The sequence below is a fragment of the Tachyglossus aculeatus genome, chromosome 8 (genome assembly GCF_015852505.1).
Source record: "Tachyglossus aculeatus isolate mTacAcu1 chromosome 8, mTacAcu1.pri, whole genome shotgun sequence".
Classification (NCBI taxonomy): Eukaryota; Metazoa; Chordata; class Mammalia; order Monotremata; family Tachyglossidae; genus Tachyglossus; species Tachyglossus aculeatus.
In genome coordinates, this window is record NC_052073.1 from 36,550,153 (window position 1) to 36,571,214 (window position 21,062).

General features: G+C 49.2%; 1 protein-coding gene across 1 annotated transcript in view; it reads left to right on the forward strand.

Annotated features, from left to right (window-relative positions):
- Positions 1-360: 360 nt before the first annotated feature.
- ASXL1 (ASXL transcriptional regulator 1) overlaps positions 361-21,062 on the forward strand; it is a 33,172-nt gene continuing 12,470 nt past the window's right edge. The window contains exons 1-3 of the mRNA XM_038750067.1: positions 361-434; positions 12,825-12,907; positions 20,029-20,137. Of these exons, the coding sequence (XP_038605995.1) occupies positions 378-434; positions 12,825-12,907; positions 20,029-20,137 (249 nt within the window). The 5' untranslated portion in view covers positions 361-377. The remainder of the gene's footprint in view (positions 435-12,824; positions 12,908-20,028; positions 20,138-21,062) is intronic.

A 21,062-nucleotide genomic window follows, 5' to 3' on the forward strand; every position in this document is an offset into this window, starting at 1 on the left:
TTTTGTTCAAAAAAAAAAAAGCCCCACACAGACAGAGGAGAGAGAGAGCGCGCGCGGGCGCCAAGACACGCAGACGCACGGGGCTGGGGTCGCGCGCGCTCCGCCCGTCGCAAGCGTCCCCCGAGGGAAGGCGGCTCTGTCGGGACTTGGCGGCGGCGGCGGCGGCGGCGGCGGGGCCGTGACCTCTGACCCCGGTGTTATGTGGGGCCGCCGCATTCCTTAGTGAGCGCGCAGCGGGACACGCGCGCGTGGAGCCGCCGCCGCCGCCGCCGCCGCCGCCGTCGCGCCCCCGCCCCGCAGCGTTCCCCGGAGGACGACGACGAGGAGGAGGAGGAGGAAGAGGAGGAGGAGGAGGAGGAGGAAGCCCCCGCGGCGGGATGAAGGAGAAGCAGAAGAGGAAGAGGGAGCGCACGTGGGCCGAGGCCGCCCGCCTGGTGAGGGGAGGCGCGCGGGCCCGCGCGGGGGAGGGCGGCGGCGGGGGGGGGGGGGGGATGGGGGCGCGCGCGTGCGCGGAGAGTGGGGGGGGCCCGCGCCCCCTCCTCCGCACGAGGGGATGCGAGGCCACGCCCCCTCGGCCCTCCCCGGCCTCCCCCTCCCTTTTTTCCCGAGGCCACGCCCCCTTCTCCTGAGCCTCGTGTCTCAGGCCCCGCCCCTTCTCAGCCTCGCGCCTTCTAGCCCCGCCCCTTCTCTGAGGCCACGCCCCCTTATCAGCCACGCCCCCTTAGTCTCGCGCTGCCCAACCCCGCCCCTTTTCCTCAGCCCCACCTCCTTCTCAGCCTCGTGTCTCCTCGGCCCCTCCCCCTGTCGGCCTCGCGCCTCCCAGCCCCGCCCCTTTCCCCGAGGCCACGCCCCTCCCCAGCCCCGCCCCCTCCTCGAGACCCCGCCCCTTCCTTCTCATCCCCGCCCCCTTATCAGCCTCGTGTCCCCTCGCCCCCACCCCCTCACTTCAGCCCCGCCCCTGCTCGGCCTCGCACCTCCCAGCCCCGCCCCTTCCCCGAGGCCACGCCCCCTCCCCAGCCTCGCCCCTCTCAGCCCCGCCCCCTCATCGAGACCCCGCCCCTTCCTTCTCATCCCCGCCCCCTTATCAGCCTCGTGTCCCCTCGCCCCCACCCCCTCACTTCAGCCCCGCCCCTGCTCGGCCTCGCGCCTTCCAGCCCCGCCTCTTCTCCTCCGCCTCGCGCCGCCCCGCCCCTGCCCTGAGGCCCCGCCCACTTCTCAGCCTCGTGTCTCCTCGTGCCTCCAAGCCCCTCCCCTTCCTTTTCCTCAGCCCCGCCCCTTTATTGGCCTCGCGCCTTCCAGCCCCGCCCCTTCATCAAGGCCACGCCCCCTTCGCCTCAGCCTCTCGTCGCCCAGCCCCGCCCCTCTCCATCAGCCCCGCCCCTTTCTCGGCCTCGTGCCTCCCCGCTCCTTCCCCATAGGCCCCGCCCCCTCACCAGCCTCGTGTCTCCCCGGCCCCGCCCCTTCTCGGCCTCGCGCCTCAGCCCCGCCCCCTTCTCAGCCTCGTGTCTCCTCGGCCCCTCCCCCTCGGCCTCGTGCCTCTCATTCAGGCCCCCTTCTCAGCCCCGCCTCCTTATTGGCCTCGTGTCTCTTCAGCCCCGCCCCCTTTAGCCTCGTGCCGCCTCAGCCCCTCCCCCATCATCCTGGTGCCTCCCAGCCCCTCCCCTTTTCCTCAGCCCCGCCCCCTCCCCAGCCTCGTGTCGCCTCAGCCCAGGCCTCGTGCCTTCCGGCCCCGCCCCTTTTCCTCAGCCCCGCCCCCTCAGCCTCGTGTCGCCTCAGCCCCGCCCCCTTCCCCAGCCTCGTGCCTCTCCAGCCCCGCCCCTCTCCACAGCTTCCACCCTTCCCTCTTCTCAGCCTCGTCCATGATGATGACGATGATGATGATGGTATTTGTTAAGCGCTTACTATGTGCCAAGCACTGTTCTCCCCAGCCTTAGACCCCGCCCCCTCACCAGACACCGGTCCCGCCCCTTCTCAGCCCCGCCCATCTCCACGGCCTCTGCCACGCCCCTTCTCAGCCCCTTCCCCTTCTCCTCAGCCCCATCCCCTTCTCAGCCCTGCCAATCATCTCCCTGGCCTCAGCCCCGCCCCCTTCTCAGCCCCACCCCCTTTGCCTCAGCCCCGCCCCTTCACCTCAGACCTGCCAATCATCTCCCCAGCCTCAGGCCCCGCCCCTTCTCCTCAGCCCTGCCAATCATCTCCCTGGCCTCAGACCCCGCCCCTTCTCAGCCCTGCCAATCATCTCCCCTGCCCCGCCCCCCCTCAGCCCCGCCAGTCATCTCCCAGGCCTCAGACCCTGCCTCCTCTCCCTAGCCCTGCCAATCATCTCCCCAGCCTCAGCCCCACCCCCTACTCAGCCCCGCCAATCATAATCTCCGAGCCTTAGCCCCGCCCCCTTCTCAGCCCTGCCAATCATCTCCCTGGCCTCAGGCCCCGCCCCCTTTTCACCCCCACCAATCATCATCTCCCTGGCCTCAGGCCCCGCCCCCTTCTCACCCCCACCAATCATCATCTCCCATCCTTAGCCCCACCCCTTCTCAGCCTGGCTCCTCCTTCCCGAGCAGGATAGGGCGCCCCCTAGTGCTCAGTGCACTACTCTATCCACAGAAGGCGCTTAGTAAATACCATCCATCCATTCAATCGTATTGAGCGCTTACTGTGTGCAGAGCACTGTACTAAGCGCTTGAGAAGTCCAAGTTGGCAACATATAGAGACGGTCCCTACCCAACAGTGGGCTCACAGTCTAGAAGACTTCCATCCATCCATCCATCCATCCATCCATCCAACCATCCGTCCCTTCCTCGGAGGTAGGATTACGTCCACCGTGTCAGATTGGATGCCCCCCCACCCCGCGCACAGGCGCTCAGTTCAGCCCCCTACACACAGAAGGCGCTCAGTAGATACCCCCAGTGGGCCGATGGAGTGTCAGCTTCCAGAGGGCAGGGATCACGTCAACCGGTTGGGTCGCGTTGGGCCCTCCCTGGCGCTCACTACAGTGCTCCGCATGCAGTACGCACTCGGTAGACGCGAGCGGTTAACGGGTTCCCTTTTGACTGACGGCTCCTCGAGGGCGTTCAGTAAGTACCGTGTCAGGATGCTCGTGTTTCGGCAGTAGCGATAATGGGAGCGATGGTAGTCGTGAAGCGCTTCCCACGTTCAGTCGCGTTTATTGAGCACTGACTGTCCATTCACGGTGGAAAGAGCTGGGTTCAAATCCCAGCTCCGCCGACTGTCAGCTGGGTGACTTTGGGCAAATCACTTCGCTTCTCTGTGCCTCGGTTCCCTCGTCTGTAAAATGGGGATGAAGACTGGGAGGGCAACCTGATCACCCTGTATCCCCCCAGCGCTTAGAACAGTGCTTTGCACATAGTAAGCGCTTAACAAATACCATCCTTATCACCCGGGGGGGTCCCGGTTTAAGTGAGAGAGGATGATCTCCCCGTTTCACAGAGAGGGAAGCTGAGGCCCGGAGGCGGTGACGTGACTTGGCCGAGGTCACCCGGGTGGCATGCTAAACTGCCAGCCCGCCCGTCTTCCCCCTTTGTCTCCGAATTACTACGGGAGGGCGTCTAGACCATTTTGTTGGAATGGCATTTGGGAAGCGCTTACTACGTGGCCGACACTGAACAAAGCGCTGGGGTAAAAAGTTCATCCGGTTGGACACAGTCCCTGTCTCACGTGGGGCTCACGGTCTTAATTTTCATTCTTTTTTAAGTATTTGTGAAGCGCTTAGTACGTGCCGGGCCGGGCACTGGGGGAGACCCAGGCTATTCAGATTGGTCCCTGTCCCCTGTGGGGCTCCCAGTCATTCATTCAATCGTATTTATTGAGCGCTTACCATGTGCAGAGCACTGTACTAAGCGCTTGGGAAGTACAAGTTGGCAACATCTAGAGACGGGCCCGACCCAACAGCGGGCTCACAGTCGAGAAGGGGGAGACAGACGACAAAACCAAACATATTAACGAAATAAAATAAATAGAATAAATATGGACAAATAAAATAACCCACGTCCGCTCCCAGGAAGACCCCGTCGGATCCCTGACTCGCTGCCTTGATTCCTCCCCTCTCCCCCAGCCCCACGGCCCTTCTATCCATCCGCGCTTAGTACAGCGCTCTGCAATCAATCAATCAATCGATCGTATTTATTGAGCCTTTACTGTGTGCAGAGCACTGTACTAAGCGCTTGGGAAGTACAAGTTGGCAACATATAACACATCTGCACACAGTAAGCGCTCAATAAACACGACTGAACGCATCCCAGCTCCGCCACTTGTCAGCTGTGTGACTTTGGGCAAGCCACTTAACCTCTCTGGGCCTCAGTTCCCTCATCTGTAAAATGGGGATTAAGACCGTGAGCCCCCCCGTGGGACCACCTGATCCCCTTGTAAACTCCCCAGCGCTTAGAACAGTGCTTTGCACATAGTAAGCGCTCAATAAATGCCGTTATTATTATTAACGAGAAGCAGCGTGGCTCAGTGGAAAGAGCCCGGGCTTTGGAGTCAGCGGTCATGGGTTCAAATCCCGGCTCCGCCAACTGTCAGCTGGGTGACTTTGGCAGGTCACTTGACTTCTCTGGGCCTCAGTTCCTCATCTGGAAAATGGGGGTGAAGGCTGTGAGCCCCCCGTGGGACAACCTGATCACCTTGTAACCTCCCCAGCGCTTAGAGCGGTGCTTTGCACATAGTAAGCGCTTCATAAATGCCACCATTATCATTATTATTATTATTATTATTATTATTATTATTATTACCCACTAGGCCGCACCGCTCCTTCGGGGCTGACCACCCGGTTTCCCACCCCGGGGTCCGGCCCCGTCGCCCATCACGTTCGTGTCCGTGGTTTGGGGGTCTTCCTCCGTCTCCGCCTCCGCTCAGACCCGCTTTTCCTACCGGATTTTATTCACCGAAAGACCCCCGCACCCCGCCCGTTTCGTCCCGGGCCCGTGGCTCGCTTTCGTCCCGCTCGGGCGCTCAGCACAGCGTCCTGCACGCCGGAGGCGTCCGATAAGTCCGGTCACATCAGTCCATCCATCAGTCAGTGGTGTTGATTGAACGCCTCCTGGGTGCGGGGCGTCGTCATCATCATCATCATCAATCGTATTTATTGAGCGCTTACTATGTGCAGAGCACTGTACTAAGCGCTTGGGAAGTACAGATTGGCAGCACATAGAGACAGTCCCTACCCAACAGCGGGCTCACAGTCTAAAAGGGGGAGACAGAGAACAAAACCAAACATACCAACAAAATAAAATAAATAGGATAGATATGTACAAGTAAAATAAATACATAAATAGAGTAATAAATATATCGTCCTGAGCGCCTGGGAAAATCCAGCATAACGGAGTGGGCAGACACGATCCCTGCCCCTCGGTCGTCCGGCGGTGGTATTTATTGAGTGCCTTTTGGGTGTAGGGCACTGTACTGAGCGCTTGGGAGAATCCCCTCATAAAGTGGGTGGACACGATTCTCTTCCCCCTCGGTCCGTCCGGCGGTGGTATTTATTGAGTGCCTGTTGGGTGTAGGGCACTGTACTGAGCGCTTGGGAGAATCCCGACACAAAGTGGGTGGACACGATTCCCTTCCCTCTCGATCCATTCCTTCGTTCAGTCGTACTGATGGAGCGCTTAGCGTGTGCAGAGCACTGTACTGATCGCTTGGGAGAGGATGATAATAATGATGGCGTTTGTTAAGCGCTTACTAGGTGCAAAGCACTGTTCTAAGCGTTAGGGAGGATACAAGGTGATCAGATTGTCCCAAATGGGGCTCACAGTCTTCATCCCCATTTTACAGATGATAATGATGATGATGATGGCATTTATTAAGCGCTTACTAGGTGCAAAGCACTGTTCTAAGCGCTGGGGAGGTTACAAGGTGATCAGGTTGTCCCACGGGGGGACTCACAGTCTTCATCCCCATTTTACAGATGATAATGATGATGATAATGGCATTTATTAAGCGCTTACTAGGTGCGACGCACTGTTCTAAGCGCTGGGGAGGTTACAAGGTGATCAGGTTGTCCCACATGGGGCTCACAGCCTTCATCCCCATTTTACAGATGATAATGATGATGACGATGGCATTTATTAAGAGCTTACTAGGTGCAAAGCACTGTTCTAAGCGCTGGGGAGGTTACAAGGTGATCAGGTTGTCCCACATGGGGCTCACAGTCTTCATCCCCATTTTACAGATGATAATGATGATGGTGGCATTTATTAAGCGCTTACTATGTGCAAAGCCCTGTTCTAAGCGCTGGGGAGGATACAAGGTGATCAGGTTGTCCCACGGGGGGGCTCCCAGTCTTCATCCCCATTTTCCAGATGAGGGAACTGAGGCCCAGAGAAGTGAAGTGACCTTCCCCAAGCCACCCAGCTGGTAATTGGCGGGGCTGGGATTTGAACCCACAACCTCTGACTCCAAAGCCCGGGCTCTTTCCACCGAGCCACGCTGCTTCTCTATCGACAATACGACGGCAAACATTCCTGCCCACAGAGAGCTCACAGTTTAGAGGGGAAGGTCAGTCGGTGGTATCTATTGAGCGCCTGCTGTGTGCCGGGGACTGTACTGAGCGCTGGGGGAGACGCAAGACCATCAGGTCGGGCGCAGCCCCCGTACTAAGCGCTTGGGAAGTCCAAGTTGGCAACATAGTACTGAGCGCTGGCGGTAGAAAGAAGTTCAACAGGTGGGACGCGTTCATTCACTCATATTTATTTATTTTACTTGTACATAGCTATTCTATTTATTTTATTTTGTTAGTATGTTTGGTTCTGTTCTCCGTCTCCCCCTTTTAGACTGTGAGCCCACTGTGGGGTAGGGACCGTCTCTATATGTTGCCAACTTGGACTTCCCAAGCGCTTAGTACAGTGCTGTGCACACAGTAAGCGCTCAATAAATGCGATTGATTGATTGATTCGGTCGTATTTACTGAGCGCTTACTGCGTGCAGAGCGCCGGATGAAGCGCTTTGGAGAGGAGAGTGCAGCCATAGGAGAGACCTCTTCCCTGCCCACAGCGAGCTTTGACTTGCCCAAGGTCACCTCCTCCAAGAGGCCTTCCCACACTGAGCCCCCTTTTTCCTCTCCTCCTGCTCTGCACACAGTGAGCGCTCAATAAATCATCATCATCATCAATCGTATTTATTGAGCGCTTACTATGTGCACAGCACTGTACTAAGCGCTTGGGAAGTACAAACTGGCAACATAAATTTATTGGCTCAATAAATACGATTGATTGATTGATCCCCTCCCGCCCTCCCTCCTTCCCCACCCGACAGCACCCGTCTGTATGTTTATACAGATTTATTACGCTATTTATTTTACCTGTACATATCATACTATTCGATTTATTTTGTTAACGATGCACATTTACCTTTAATTCTATTTATTCTGACGACCTCGCATGTTCTGTTTTGTCGTCCGTCTCCCCCTTCTAGACCTGTACGTGTTTAATATTCGATTTATTTTGTTAATGATGTGCATCCAACTTTAATTCTATTTGTTCTGACGAGTTTGACACCCGTCTCCGTGTTTTGTTTTGTCGTCCGTCTCCCCCCTTCTAGACCGTGAGCCCGTTGTCGGGTAGGGACCGTCTCTCTATGTCGCCAGCTTGTACTTCCCAAGCGCTTAGTACAGTGCTCTGCACAGAGAAGCGCTCAATAAGTGCGATTGAATGAATGAATGAATGAAAGCAGATAATAATAATAATAATGATGGCATTTATTAAGCGCTTACTAAGTGAGAAGCAGCCCAGCGTAGTGGGTAATAATAGTAATGATGGTATTTGTTAAGCACTTACTATGTGCAAAGCACTGTTCTAAGCGTACACCCCGGGCCTGGGACTCAAAGGACCTGGGTTCTCGGCTCAGCCCCTTAATAATAATAATAATAATAATAACAATAATAATAATAATGGCATTTGTTAAGCGCTTACTATGTGCCAAGCACTGTTCTAAGCGTACACCCCGGGCCTGGGACTCAAAGGACCTGGGTTCTCGGCTCAGCCCAATAATAATAATAGTAATAATGGCATTTGTTAAGCGCTTACTATGTGCCAAGCACTGTTCTAAGCGTACACCCCGGGCCAGGGACTCAAAGGACCTGGGTTCTCATCCCGGCTCTGCCCCTTAATAATAATAATAATAATAATAATAATAATAATGATGGCATTTGTTAAGCACTTACTATGTGCAAAGTACTGTTCTAAGCGTAGACCCCGGGCCTGGGACTCAAAGGACCTGGGTTCTTATCCCGGCTCGTCCCCTTAATAATAATAATAATAATAATAATAATAATAATAGCATTTGTTAAACACTTACTATGTGCAAAGCACTGTTCTAAGCGTACACCCTGGGCCTGGGACTCAAAGGACCTGGGTTCTCATCCCGGCTTGGCCCCTTAATAATAATAATAATAATAATGATGGCATTTGCTAAGCGCTTACTATGTGCAAAGCACTGTTTTAAGCGTACACCCCGGGCCTGGGACTCAAAGGACCTGGGTTCTCATCCCGGCTCGGCCCCTTAATAATAGTAATAATAATAATGATGGCATTTGTTAAGCGCTTACTATGTGCCAAGCACTGTTCTAAGCGCTGGGGAGGATACAAGGTGATCAGGTTGTTCCACGGGGGGCTCACAGTCTTCATCCCCATTTTACAGGTGAGGTAACTGAGGCACAAAGAAGTGAAGTAGGGACCATCTCTATATGTCGCCAACTTGTACTTCCCAAGCACTTAGTCCAGTGCTCTGCACACAGTAAGCGCTCATTAAATACAATTGAATGAATGAGTGAAAGCAGATAAGTGAGAAGCAGCCCGGCATAGCGGGTACGAATAATAATGATGGTATTTGTTAAGCGCTTACTATGTGCAAAGCACTGTTCTAAGCGTACACCCCGGGCCAGGGACTCAAAGGACCTGGGTTCTCATCCCGGCTCGGCCCCTTAATAATAATAATAATAATAATGATGATGGCATTTGTTAAGCGCTTACTATGTGCAAAGCACTGTTCTAAGCGTAGACCCCGGGCCTGGGACTCAAAGGACCTGGGTTCTCATCCTGGCTCGGCCCCTTAATAATAATAATAATAATAATAATAATAATAAAATGATGATGGCATTTGTTAAGCGCTTACTATGTGCAAAGCACTGTTCTAAGCGTAGACCCCGGGCCTGGGACTCAAAGGACCTGGGTTCTCATCCCGGCTCGGCCCCTTAATGATAATAATAATAATGATGGCATTTGTTAAGCGCTTACTATGTGCAAAGCACTGTTCTAAGCGTAGACCCCAGGCCTGGGACTCAAACGACCTGGGTTCTTATCCCGGCTGGGCCCCTTAATAATAGTAATAATAATAATGATGGCATTTGTTAAGCGCTTACTATGTGCAAAGCACTGTTCTAAGCGCTGGGGAGGATACAAGGTGATCAGGTTGTTCCACGGGGGGCTCACAGTCTTCATCCCCATCTTACGAATGAGGTAACTGAGGCACAGAGAAGTGAAGTAGGGACCATCTCTACGTGGTTAATATTTATTTGACTTGTATGTATTCACTATTCTATTTATTTTGTTAATGATGTGCATCCAACTTTAATTCTATTTGTTCTGACGACTTGGACACCCGTCTCCATGTTTTGTTTTGTCGTCCGTCTCCGCCCTTCCAGACTGTGAGCCCGCTGTCGGTAGGGACCGTCTCTCTACGTTGCCCACTTGGACTTCCCAAGTGCTTAGTCCAGTGCTCTGCATTCATTCATTCATTCATTCGTATTTATTGAGCGCTTACTGTGTGCAGAGCACTGGACTAAGCGCTTGGGAAGTACAAGTTGGCAACATCGAGAGACGGTCCCTACCCAACAGCGGGCTCACAGTCTAGAAGGGGGAGACGGACAACAAAACTAAACACATTAACCAAATAAAATAAATAGAATAGATATGTACAAGTAAAATGAATAGAGTAATAAATATGTACAAACATATATATATCCAGGTGCTGTGGGGAGGGGAAGGAGGTAAGGCGGGGGGGAGGAAGAAGCGGGCTCAGTCTGGGAAGGCCTCTTGGAGTAAGCGCTCAGTAAATACGATTGAATGAATGGAGGGGGGGTAAGGGTCGTTGGAAAATCAATCAATCATATTTATTGAGCGCTTACTGTGTGCAGAGCACTGTACTAAGAGCTTGGGAAGTCCAAGTTGGCAACATATAGAGACGGTCCCTACCCAACAGCGGGCTCACAGTCTAGAAGGGGGAGACGGACAACAAAACTAAACACATTAACCAAATAAAATAAATAGAATAAATATGTACAAGTAAAATGAATAAATAAATAGAGTAATAAATACGTACAAATTGTATATATATATATATATATATATATATATATATATATCCAGGTGCTGTAGGGAGGGGAAGGAGGTAAGGCGGTGGGGAGGAAGAAGGGGGCTCAGTCTGGGAAGGCCTCTTGGAGTAAGCGCTCAGTAAATACGATTGAATGAATGGAGGGGGGGAAGGGTCATTGGAAAATCAATCAATCTTATTTATTGAGCGCTTACTGTGTGCAGAGCACTAGACTAAGCGCTTGGGAAGTCCAAGTTGGGAACATCTAGAGACGGTTCCTACCCAACAGCGGGCTCACAGTCTTCTCCATCCCCCCCATCTTACCTCCTTCCCTTCCCCACAGCACCTGTATATATGTATATATGTTTGTACAGATTTATTTATTTATTTTACTTGTACATGTCTATTCTATTTATTTTATTTTGTTAGTGTGTTTGGTTTTGTTCTCTGTCTCCCCCTTTTAGACTGTGAGCCCACTGTTGGGTAGGGACTGTCTCTATATGTTGCCAACTTGGACTTCCCAAGCACTTAGTCCAGTGCTCTGCACACAGTAAGCCCTCAATAAATACGATTGATGATGAGACGGACAGCAAAACAAAACATATTAACAAAATAAAATAAGTAGAATAAATAGGTACAAATAAAATAAATAGAGTAATAAATATGCACAAACATCTATACATCTATCCAGGTGCTGTGAGAAGGGGGCTCAGCCTGGGAAGGCCTCTTGGGGTAAGCGCTCAGTAAATGATGATGGTGATGATGGCATTTATTAAGCGCTTACTATGTGCAAAGCACCGTTCTAAGCGCTGGGGGGGATACAAGGTGATCAAGTTGTCCCACCTGGGGCTCACAGTCTTAATCCCCATTTTACAGATGAGGACACTGAGGCTCAGAGAAGCAGAGTGACTTGCCCAAGGTCACACAACAGACATGTGGTGAAGCCGGGATTCGAACCCATGACGTCTGACTCCAAAGCCCGGGCTCTTTCCACTGAGCCACGCTGCTTCTCTAAAAATGCTCTGAATGCTTTTCATTCAATAAATACGATTGAATGGTTGGAGGAGGGGGAAGGGTCGTTGGAAAATCAATCAATCAATCAATTGTATTTATTGAGCGCTTACTGTGTGCAGAGCACTGGACTAAGCGCTTGGGAAGTACAAGTTGGCAACATATAGAGACAGTCCCTACCCACCAGTGGGCTCACAGTCTAAAAGGGGGAGACAGAGAACAAAACCAAACATACTAACAAAATAAAATAAATAGGATAGATATGTACAAGTAAAATAAATAGAGTAATAAATATGTACAAACATATATACATATATACAGTCGTATTTATTGAGCGCTTACGTCTACCAACTCTATCATCATCATCAATCATATTTATTGAGCGCTTACTGTGTGCAGAGCACTGGACTAAGCGCTTGGGAAGTCCAAGTTGGCAACATCTAGAGACGGGCCCTACCCAACAGTGGGCTCACAGTCTAAAAGGGGGAGACAGAGAACAAAACCAAACATACTAACAAAATAAAATAGAATAGATATGTACAAGTAAAATAAATAAATTAATTAAAAATAAATATAAATAAAATAAATAAATAAATAAACAAATAAAGCCCAAGTTGGCAACATATAGAGACGGTCCCTACCCAACAGCGGGCTCACAGTCTAAAAGGGGGAGACAGAGAACAAAACCAAACATACTAACAAAATAAAATAGAATAGATATGTACAAGTAAAATAAATAAATAAATAAAAAATCAATAAAAATAAAAAAAATCAATCAATCAATCAATCCCAAGTTGGCAACATATAGAGATGGTCCCTACCCAACAGTGGGCTCACAGTCTAAAAGGGGGAGACAGAGAACAAAACCAAACATACTAACAAAATAGAATAGATATGTACAAGTGAAATAAATAAATAATAAATAAAAATAAAAAAATCAATCAATCAATCCCAAGTTGGCAACATATAGAGATGGTCCCTACCCAACAGTGGGCTCACAGTCTAAAAGGGGGAGACAGAGAACAAAACCAAACATACTAACAAAATAAAATAGAATAGATATGCACGAGTAAAATAAATAAATAAATAAATAGAGTAATAAATATGTACAAACATATATACAATCGTATTTATTGAGCGCTTACATCTACCAACTCTATTATATTGTTATCTTGTAATCTATCAAGTGCTTTAGTACAATGCTCTGCACCCAGTAAACACTCAATAAATTCGATTGATTGATTGCCGTCCGGTTTTGTGGGCCTCAGTTGTTCCATCGGCAAGGTGGGCGTGTTATTGCTCCGCTTGAGCAGGCCAGACTGGAGCGAGCACTGTACTAAGCGCTCGGGAAGTCCCAAGCTGGCGACCTATAGAGACGGTCCCTACCCAGCAGTGGGCTCCCAGTCTGGAAGGGGGAAATGGTGGGATTTGGGGCTCTTGGGAGGGGAATCCGTTCCCGGTGTGGACGCCTTTTCCCGTTTTCCCTCCCGCAGGTGTTAGAGAACTACTCGGACGCACCCATGACCCCGAAACAGATCCTTCAAGTCATCGAGGCCGAGGGGCTGAAGGAGATGAGGTCGGTGACAAGAGGGGCGGGGAGGGGGTCCCCGGGACCCCGAGAGACGCACAGGGAGACGGGGTGGGGGTCGTGGACGTGACGTGCGGCGGATTGTGGGCGCGGGAGAGGCGGCCGGCGGCCCGCGCGGGGCTCGGTGGTTCCCCGGCGGGGGGTGGCCGTGATGGTTGTCGGTTTTCGGGGGGCGTCCGGTGTTTGTGGGTGTGATGGCTGGCCGTTGGGGAGGGGCGCGAGGGTGGGTTTGTGATGGGAAGCAGCGTGGCTCAGCGGTGATTGAGTGCTGTCATTGTGTTAAGCGCTTAGTCCAGTGCTCTGCACACAGTGAGCGCTCAATAAATACGATTGAATGAATGATAATGTTTTGTTTTGTTGTCCGTCTCCCCCCTCTCAACTGTTGGGTGGGGACCGTCTCTATATGTTGCCAGTTAGGACTTCCCAAGCGCTTAGTCCAGTGCTCCGCACACAGTAAGCACTCAGTAAATAGGATTGAATGAATGAGTGAATGAATGAAATCACTCCACTGCTCTGCGCCTCAGCGACCTAATCGATAAAATGTAGCTATAATTCCATTTATTCTGACGGTTGTCAGTTTGTTAATATGTTTTGTTTTGTTGTCCGTCTCGACTGTTGGGTAGGGACTGTCTTTATATGTTGCCAATTAGGACTTCCCAAGCGCTTAGTACAGTGCTCTGCACACAGTAAGCGCTCAATAAATACGATTGAATGAATGATAATGTTTTGTTTTGTTGTCCGTCTCCCCCCTCTCAACTGTTGGGTGGGGACCGTCTCTATATGTTGCCGACTTGGACTTCCCAAGCGCTTAGTCCAGTGCTCTGCACACAGTAAGCGCTCAATAAATACGATTGAATGAATGAATGAAATCATTTCACTGCTCTGCGCCTCAGTGACCTAATCGGTAAAATGTAGCTATAATTCCATTTATTCTGACAGTTGTCAGTTTGTTAATATGTTTTGTTTTGTTGTCCGTCTCGACTGTTGGGTAGGGACTGTCTTTATATGTTGCCAATTAGGACTTCCCAAGCGCTTAGTACAGTGCTCTGCACACAGTAAGCGCTCAATAAATACGATTGAATGAATGATAATGTTTTGTTTTGTTGTCCGTCTCCCCCCTCTCAACTGTTGGGTAGGGACCGTCTCTATATGTTGCCGACTTGGACTTCCCAAGCGCTTAGTCCAGTGCTCTGCACACAGTAAGCGCTCAATAAATACGATTGAATGAATGAATGAAATCATTTCACTGCTCTGCGCCTCAGTGACCTAATCGGTAAAATGTAGCTATAATTCCATTTATTCTGACAGTTGTCAGTTTGTTAATATGTTTTGTTTTGTTGTCCGTCTCGACTGTTGGGTAGGGACTGTCTTTATATGTTGCCAATTAGGACTTCCCAAGCGCTTAGTACAGTGCTCTGCATACAGTAAGCGCTCAATAAATACGATTGAATGAATGATAATGTTTTGTTTTGTTGTCCGTCTCCCTCCTCTCAACTGTTGGGTAGGGACCGTCTCTATATGTTGCCGACTTGGACTTCCCAAGCGCTTAGTCCAGTGCTCTGCACACAGTAAGCGCTCAATAAATACGATTGAATGAATGAGTGAAGGAATGAAATCACTTCACTGCTCTGCGCCTCAGCGACCTAATCGGTAAAATGTAGCTATAATTCCATTTATTCTGACGGTTGTCAGTTTGTTAATATGTTTTGTTTTGTTGTCCGTCTCGACTGTTGGGTAGGGACCGTCTCTATATGTTGCCAATTAGGACTTCCCAAGCGCTTAGTCCAGTGCTCTGCACACAGTAAGCGCTCAGTAAATACGATTGAATGAATGAGTGAATGAATGAAATCACTTCACTGCTCTGCGCCTCAGCGACCTAATCGGTAAAATGTAGCTATAATTCTATTTATTCTGACGGTTGTCAGTTTGTTAATATGTTTTGTTTTGTTGTCCGTCTCGACTGTTGGGTAGGGACTGTCTTTATATGTTGCCAATTAGGACTTCCCAAGCGCTTAGTACAGTGCTCTGCATACAGTAAGCGCTCAGTAAATACGATTGAATGAATGAGTGAATGAATGAAATCACTTCACTGCTCTGCGCCTCAGCGACCTAATCGGTAAAATGTAGCTATAATTCCATTTATTCTGACGGTTGTCAGTTTGTTAATATGTTTTGTTTTGTTGTGCGTCTCGACTGTTTGGTAGGGACCGTCTCTATATGTTGCCAATTAGGACTTCCCAAGCGCTTAGTCCAGTGCTCTGCACACAGTAAGCGCTCAATAAATACGATTGAATCAATGAATGAATGAAATCACTTCACTGCTCTGCGCCTCAGCGACCTAATCTGTAAAATGTAGCTATAATTCTATTTATTCTGACGGTTGTCAGTTTGTTAATATGTTTTGTTTTGTTGTCCGTCTCGACTGTTGGGTAGGGTCCATCTCTATATGTTGCCAATTAGGACTTCCCAAGCGCTTATTCCAGTGCTCTGCACACAGTAAGCGCTCAATAAATACGATTGAATGAATGGGTGAATGAATGAAATCACTTCACTGCACTGCGCCTCAGCGACCTAATCGGTAAAATGTAGCTGTAATTCTGTTTATTCTGACGGTTGTCATTTTGTTAATATGTTTTGTTTTGTTGTCCGTCTCCCCCTTCTCGACTGTGAGCCCGCTGTTGGGTAGGGACCCTCTCTATAGGTTGCCGACTTGGACTTCTCAATCGCTTAGTACAGTGCTCTGCACACAGTAAGCGCTCAATAAATACGATTGAATGGATGTTAATATGTTTTGCTGTCTGTCTCCCCCTTCTCAACTGTGAGCCCACTGTTGGGTAGGGACTGTCTCTATATGTTGCCGACTTCGACTTCCTGAGCGCTTAGTATAGTGCTCTGCGCACAGTAAGCGCTCAATAAATACGATTGAATGAATGAATGAAATCACTTCTCTGCGCCTCAGCGACCTAATCGGTAAAATATAGCTATAATTCTATTTATTCTGACGGTTGTCGTTTTGTTAATCTGTTTTGTTGTCTGTCTCCCCCTTCTCGACTGTGAGCCCGCTGTTGGGTAGGGACCGTCTCTAGATGTTGCCGACTTGGACTTCCCAAGCGCTTATTCCAGTGCTCTGCACACAGTAAGCGCTCAATAAATACGATTGAATGAATGCTAAAATGTTTTGCTTTGTTGTCCGTCTCCCCATTCTCAACTGTGAGCCCACTGTCGGGTAGGGATCGTCTCTATATGTTGCCGACTTGGACTTCCCAAGCGCTTAGTACAGTGCTCTGCGCACAATAAGCGCTCAATAAATACGACTGACTGAATGAATATATTAAGCGCTTAAGAAAGACCATTTAGAAGAAAAGAAGGTGCCTGGGGTGGGGTCGTGGGGGAGATGCCACCGTGCACCCACACTAACTGTGAGCCCGCTGTTGGGTAGGGACCGTCTCTCTAAGTTGCCAACTTGAACTTCCCAAGCGCTAAGTCCAGTGCTCTGCATACAGTAAGCGCTCAATAAATACGATTGAATGAATACCTGTATAAATGTATATATGTTTGCACATATTTATTACTCTATTTTATTTGTACATATTTATTCTATTGATTTTATTTTGTTAATATGTTTTGTTTTGTCGTCTGTCTCCCCCTTCTCGACTGTGAGCCTGCTGTTGGGTAGGGAGCGTCTCTATAGGTTGCCGACTTGGACTTCCCAAGCGCTTAGTCCAGTGCTCTGCACACAGTAAGCGCTCAATAAATACGATTGAATGAATACCTGTATATATGTATATATGTTTGTATGTATTTATTACTCTATTTATTTTACTTGTACATATTTATTCTACTTATTTTATTTTGTTAATGTGTTCAGTTTTGTTGTCCGTCTCCCCCTTCTCGACTCTGAGCCCGCTGTTGGGTAGGGCCCGTCTCTAGATGTTGCCAACTTGGACTTCCCAAGCGCTAAGTCCAGTGCTCTGCACACAGTAAGCGCTCAATAAATACGATTGAATGAATACCTGTGTATATGTATCTATGTTTGTATGTATTTATTACTCTATTTATTTATTTATTTTATTTGTACATATTTATTCTATTTATTTTATTTTGTTAATATGTTTTGCTTTGTTGTGTGTCTCCCCCTTCTCGACCGTGAGCCCACTGTTGGGTAGGGACCGTCTCTAGATGTTGCCAACTTGGACTTCCCAAGCGCTTAGTCCAGTGCTCTGCACCCAGTCAGCGCTCAATAAATACGATTGAATGAATACCTGTACTACGTATATGTTTGTATGTATTTATTACTCTATTTTATTTGTACGTATTTATTTCATTTTGTTAATATGTTTTGTTTTTATTTGTACGTATTTATTCTACTTATTTTATTTTGTTAATATGTTTTGTTTTGTTGTCTGTCTCCCCCTTCTAGACTGTGAGCCCGCTGTTGGGTAGGGACCGCCTCTATATGTTGCCAACTTGGACTTCCCAAGTTCTTAGTACAGTGCTCGGCACACAATAAGCGCTCAATAAATACGATTGAATGAATACCTGTATATATATGTACATATGTTTGTACGTATTTATTGCTCTATTTTATTTGTACATGTTTATTGTGTTTATTTTATTTTGTTAATATGTTTTGTTTTGTTCTATGTCTCCCCCTTGTAGACTGTGAGCCCACTGTTGGGTAGGGACCGTCTCTAGATGTTGCCAACTTGGACTTCCCAAGCGCTTAGTATAGTGCTCTGCACACAGTAAGCGCTCAATAAATACGATTGAATGAATGAACCCGGGTCCTCGGACTCCAGGGCCCGGGCTCTACCCGCTAGGACACGCCGCTTCTCATTCATTCATTCATTCAATCATATTTATTGAACGCTTACTGAGTGCAGAACACTGGACTAAGCTCTTGGGAAGTACAAGTCGGCGACGTATAAATTCTCAATTTGTCATAAGAAGTACCTCCCCCTGGCATGGAAGGCCCTCCCTCCGCACATCCGCCAAGCCAGCCCTCTTCCTCCCTTCCAAGCCCTGCTTTGCACATAGTAAGTGCTTAATAAATGCCATTGTCATTATTATTATTATTATTATTATTATTATTACTGAGAGCTCACCTCCTCCAGGAAGCCTTCCCACACTCAGCCCCCTTTTTCCTCTCCTCCTCCCCGTTCAACCCCGCCCTACGGCACCTGTCTATATGTTTGTACAGATTTATTCCTCTATTTTACTTGTACATATTTACTATTCTATTTATTTTATTTTGTTAATATGTTTTGTTTTGTCGTTTGTCTCCCCCTTCTAGACTGTGAGCCCGCTGTTGGGTAGGGACTGTCTCTCTATGTCGCCAACTTGGACTTCCCAAGCGCTTAGTCCAGTGCTCTGCACACAGTAAGCGCTCAATAAATACGATTGAAGGAATGAATGAATGAATGAATTACTCTATTTTACTTGTACATATTTACTATTCTATTTATTTTATTTTGTTAATATGTTTTGTTTTGTCATTTGTCTCCCCCTTTTAGACTGTGAGCCCGCTGTTGGGTAGGGACCGTCTCTCTATGTCGCCAACTTGGACTTCCCAAGTGCTTAGTCCAGTGCTCTGCACACAGTAAGCGCTCAATAAATACGATTGAATGAATGAATGAATGAGTCTATTTTACTTGTACACATTTACTATTCTATTTATTTTATTTTGTTAATATGTTTTGTTTTGTCGTCCGTCTCCCGCCTCTAGCCTGTGACCCCACTGTTGGGTAGGGACCGCTTCTATATGTCGCCAACTTGGACTTCCCAAGTGCTTAGTACAGTGCTCTGCAAACAGTAAGCGCTCAATAAATACGATTGAATGAATGAATGAATGAATGAATTACTCAGTTTTACTTGTACGTATTTACTATTCTATTTATTTTATTAATATGCTTTGTTTTGTCGTGTGTCTCCCCCTTCTAGCCTGTGAGCCCGCTGTTGGGTAGGGACCGCTTCTATATGTTGCCAACTTGGACTTCCCAAGCGCTTAGTCCAGTGCTCTGCGCACAGTAAGCGCTCAATCAATACGATTGAGTGAATGAATGAATGAATTACTCAATTTTACTTGTTCATATTTACTATTCCATGTATTTTATTTTGTTAATATGTTTTGTTTTGTCGTCTGTCTCCCCCTTCTAGACTGTGAGCCCGCTGTTGGGTAGGGACTGTCTCTATGTGTTGCCAACTTGGACTTCCCAAGCGCTTAGTCCAGTGGTCTGCACACAGTAAGCGCTCAATAAATACGATTGAATGAATGAATGAATGAATTACTCAGTTTTACTTGTACGTATTTACTATTCTATTTATTTTATTAATATGCTTTGTTTTGTCATGTGTCTCCCCCTTCTAGACTGTGAGCCCGCTGTTGGGTAGGGACCGCTTCTATATGTTGCCAACTTGGACTTGCCAAGCGCTTAGTCCAGTGCTCTGCACACAGTGAGCGCTCAATAAATACAATTGAATGAATGAATCTGCATACAGTAAGCGCTCAATAAATACGATTGAGTGAATGAATGAATGAATGAATGAATGAATGAAGTACCAATAGACCAAACCCATCTGGGGGCCCGAGACTCCGTCCCGTCCTCCCCCGGGGACGTTGGAAATGAAACGTCAGCCGACCGATCAGTCGATATCAGTAGCATTCCCATCTGCCGCGCAACCTCAAGTCACTCGACATTTTTTTTTTTTTTGATGATGGCATTTGTTAAGCGCTTACTATGTGCAAAGCACTGTTCTAAGCGCTGTGGGGTTAGAACATGATCAGGTTGTCCCACGTGGGGCTCACAGTCAATCCCCATTTACAGATGAGGTAATTGAGGCACAGAGAAGTGAAGTGACTTGCCCAAGGTCACACAGCAGACACGTGGCGGAGCCGGGATTCGAACCCACGACCCCTGACTCCAGAGCCCGGGCTCTTTCCGCTGAGCCACGTTGACTTCCCCGGGCCTCAGTCCCCTCTTCCGTCAGATGGGGACGGAGACCGGGAGCCGCGGGTGGGACGGGGACCGCGTCCAACCCGCTTGGCTCGGTCCGGCGCCCGGCACGTCGTAGGCGCTCAGCAAGTGCCGTAATCGTAATTCTTATCCCAGTGGGACCTCGCCCCTGGCCTGCCTCAACGCCATGCTGCACTCCAACTCCCGAGGAGGCGACGCGCCCTTCTACAAGCTGCCCGGCCGAATCAGCCTCTTCACCCTCAAGGTACGTTCGACTCCGGCCGCCGAGGTAGCGGAACCGTCCACCGCACGATCGATCGCGCGCTTCGGGCGCGGCCCGGGGGAGTCCGCTACGCTCCCCTGCCCGCGAGCTGGCCCTCAGTACGTCGGCGGTGCATATTGAGCGCCTGGGAGCGGCCGACGCGACAGAGCGGGTGGGCATGTTCTCTGCCTTCAATCAGTCAATCAATCAATCGTATTTATTGAGCGCTTACTGTGCGCAGAGCACTGGACTAAGCGCTTGGGAAGTACAAGTCAGCAACACATAGAGACAGTCCCTACCCAACAGCGGGCTCACAGTCTAGAAGGGGGAGACAGAGAACAAAACCAAACATACTAACGAAATAAAATAAATAGAATAGATATGTACAAGTAAGATAAATAAATCAATAAGTAGAGTAATAAATATGTACAAACATATATACAGGTGCTGTGGGGAAGGGAAGGAGGTAAGATGGGGGGGAGGCGGGGAGTAAGCGCTCCGCGGAGACCTGCCGGACGGACCCATTGTAAGCGGTCAGCCCGCCAGTTGTATCGGAGTCCGAGGTCATGGGTTCAAATCCCGGCTCCGCCAGTTGTCAGCTGGGTGACTTCGGGCGAGTCACTTCACTTCTCCGGGCTTCAGTTCCCTCATCCGTAAAATGGGGATGGAGACTGTGAGCCCGCCATGGGACAACCTGATCACCTTGTAACCTCCCCGGCGCTTAGAACAGTGCTTGGCACCTAGTAAGCGCTTAATAAATGCCATTATTATTATTTATCGAGCGCTTCCCGTGTGCAGAGCGCTGGGGAGAGTCCGCTAGACCATTTCCCGGCTCTGTTGGAGGGGGCTGCCCCGAACGCTCAACAGGTAGCGCCGATTGATTATAAGCAATTAGTAAGTCGTATTTATTGAGCGCTTCCGACGCGCA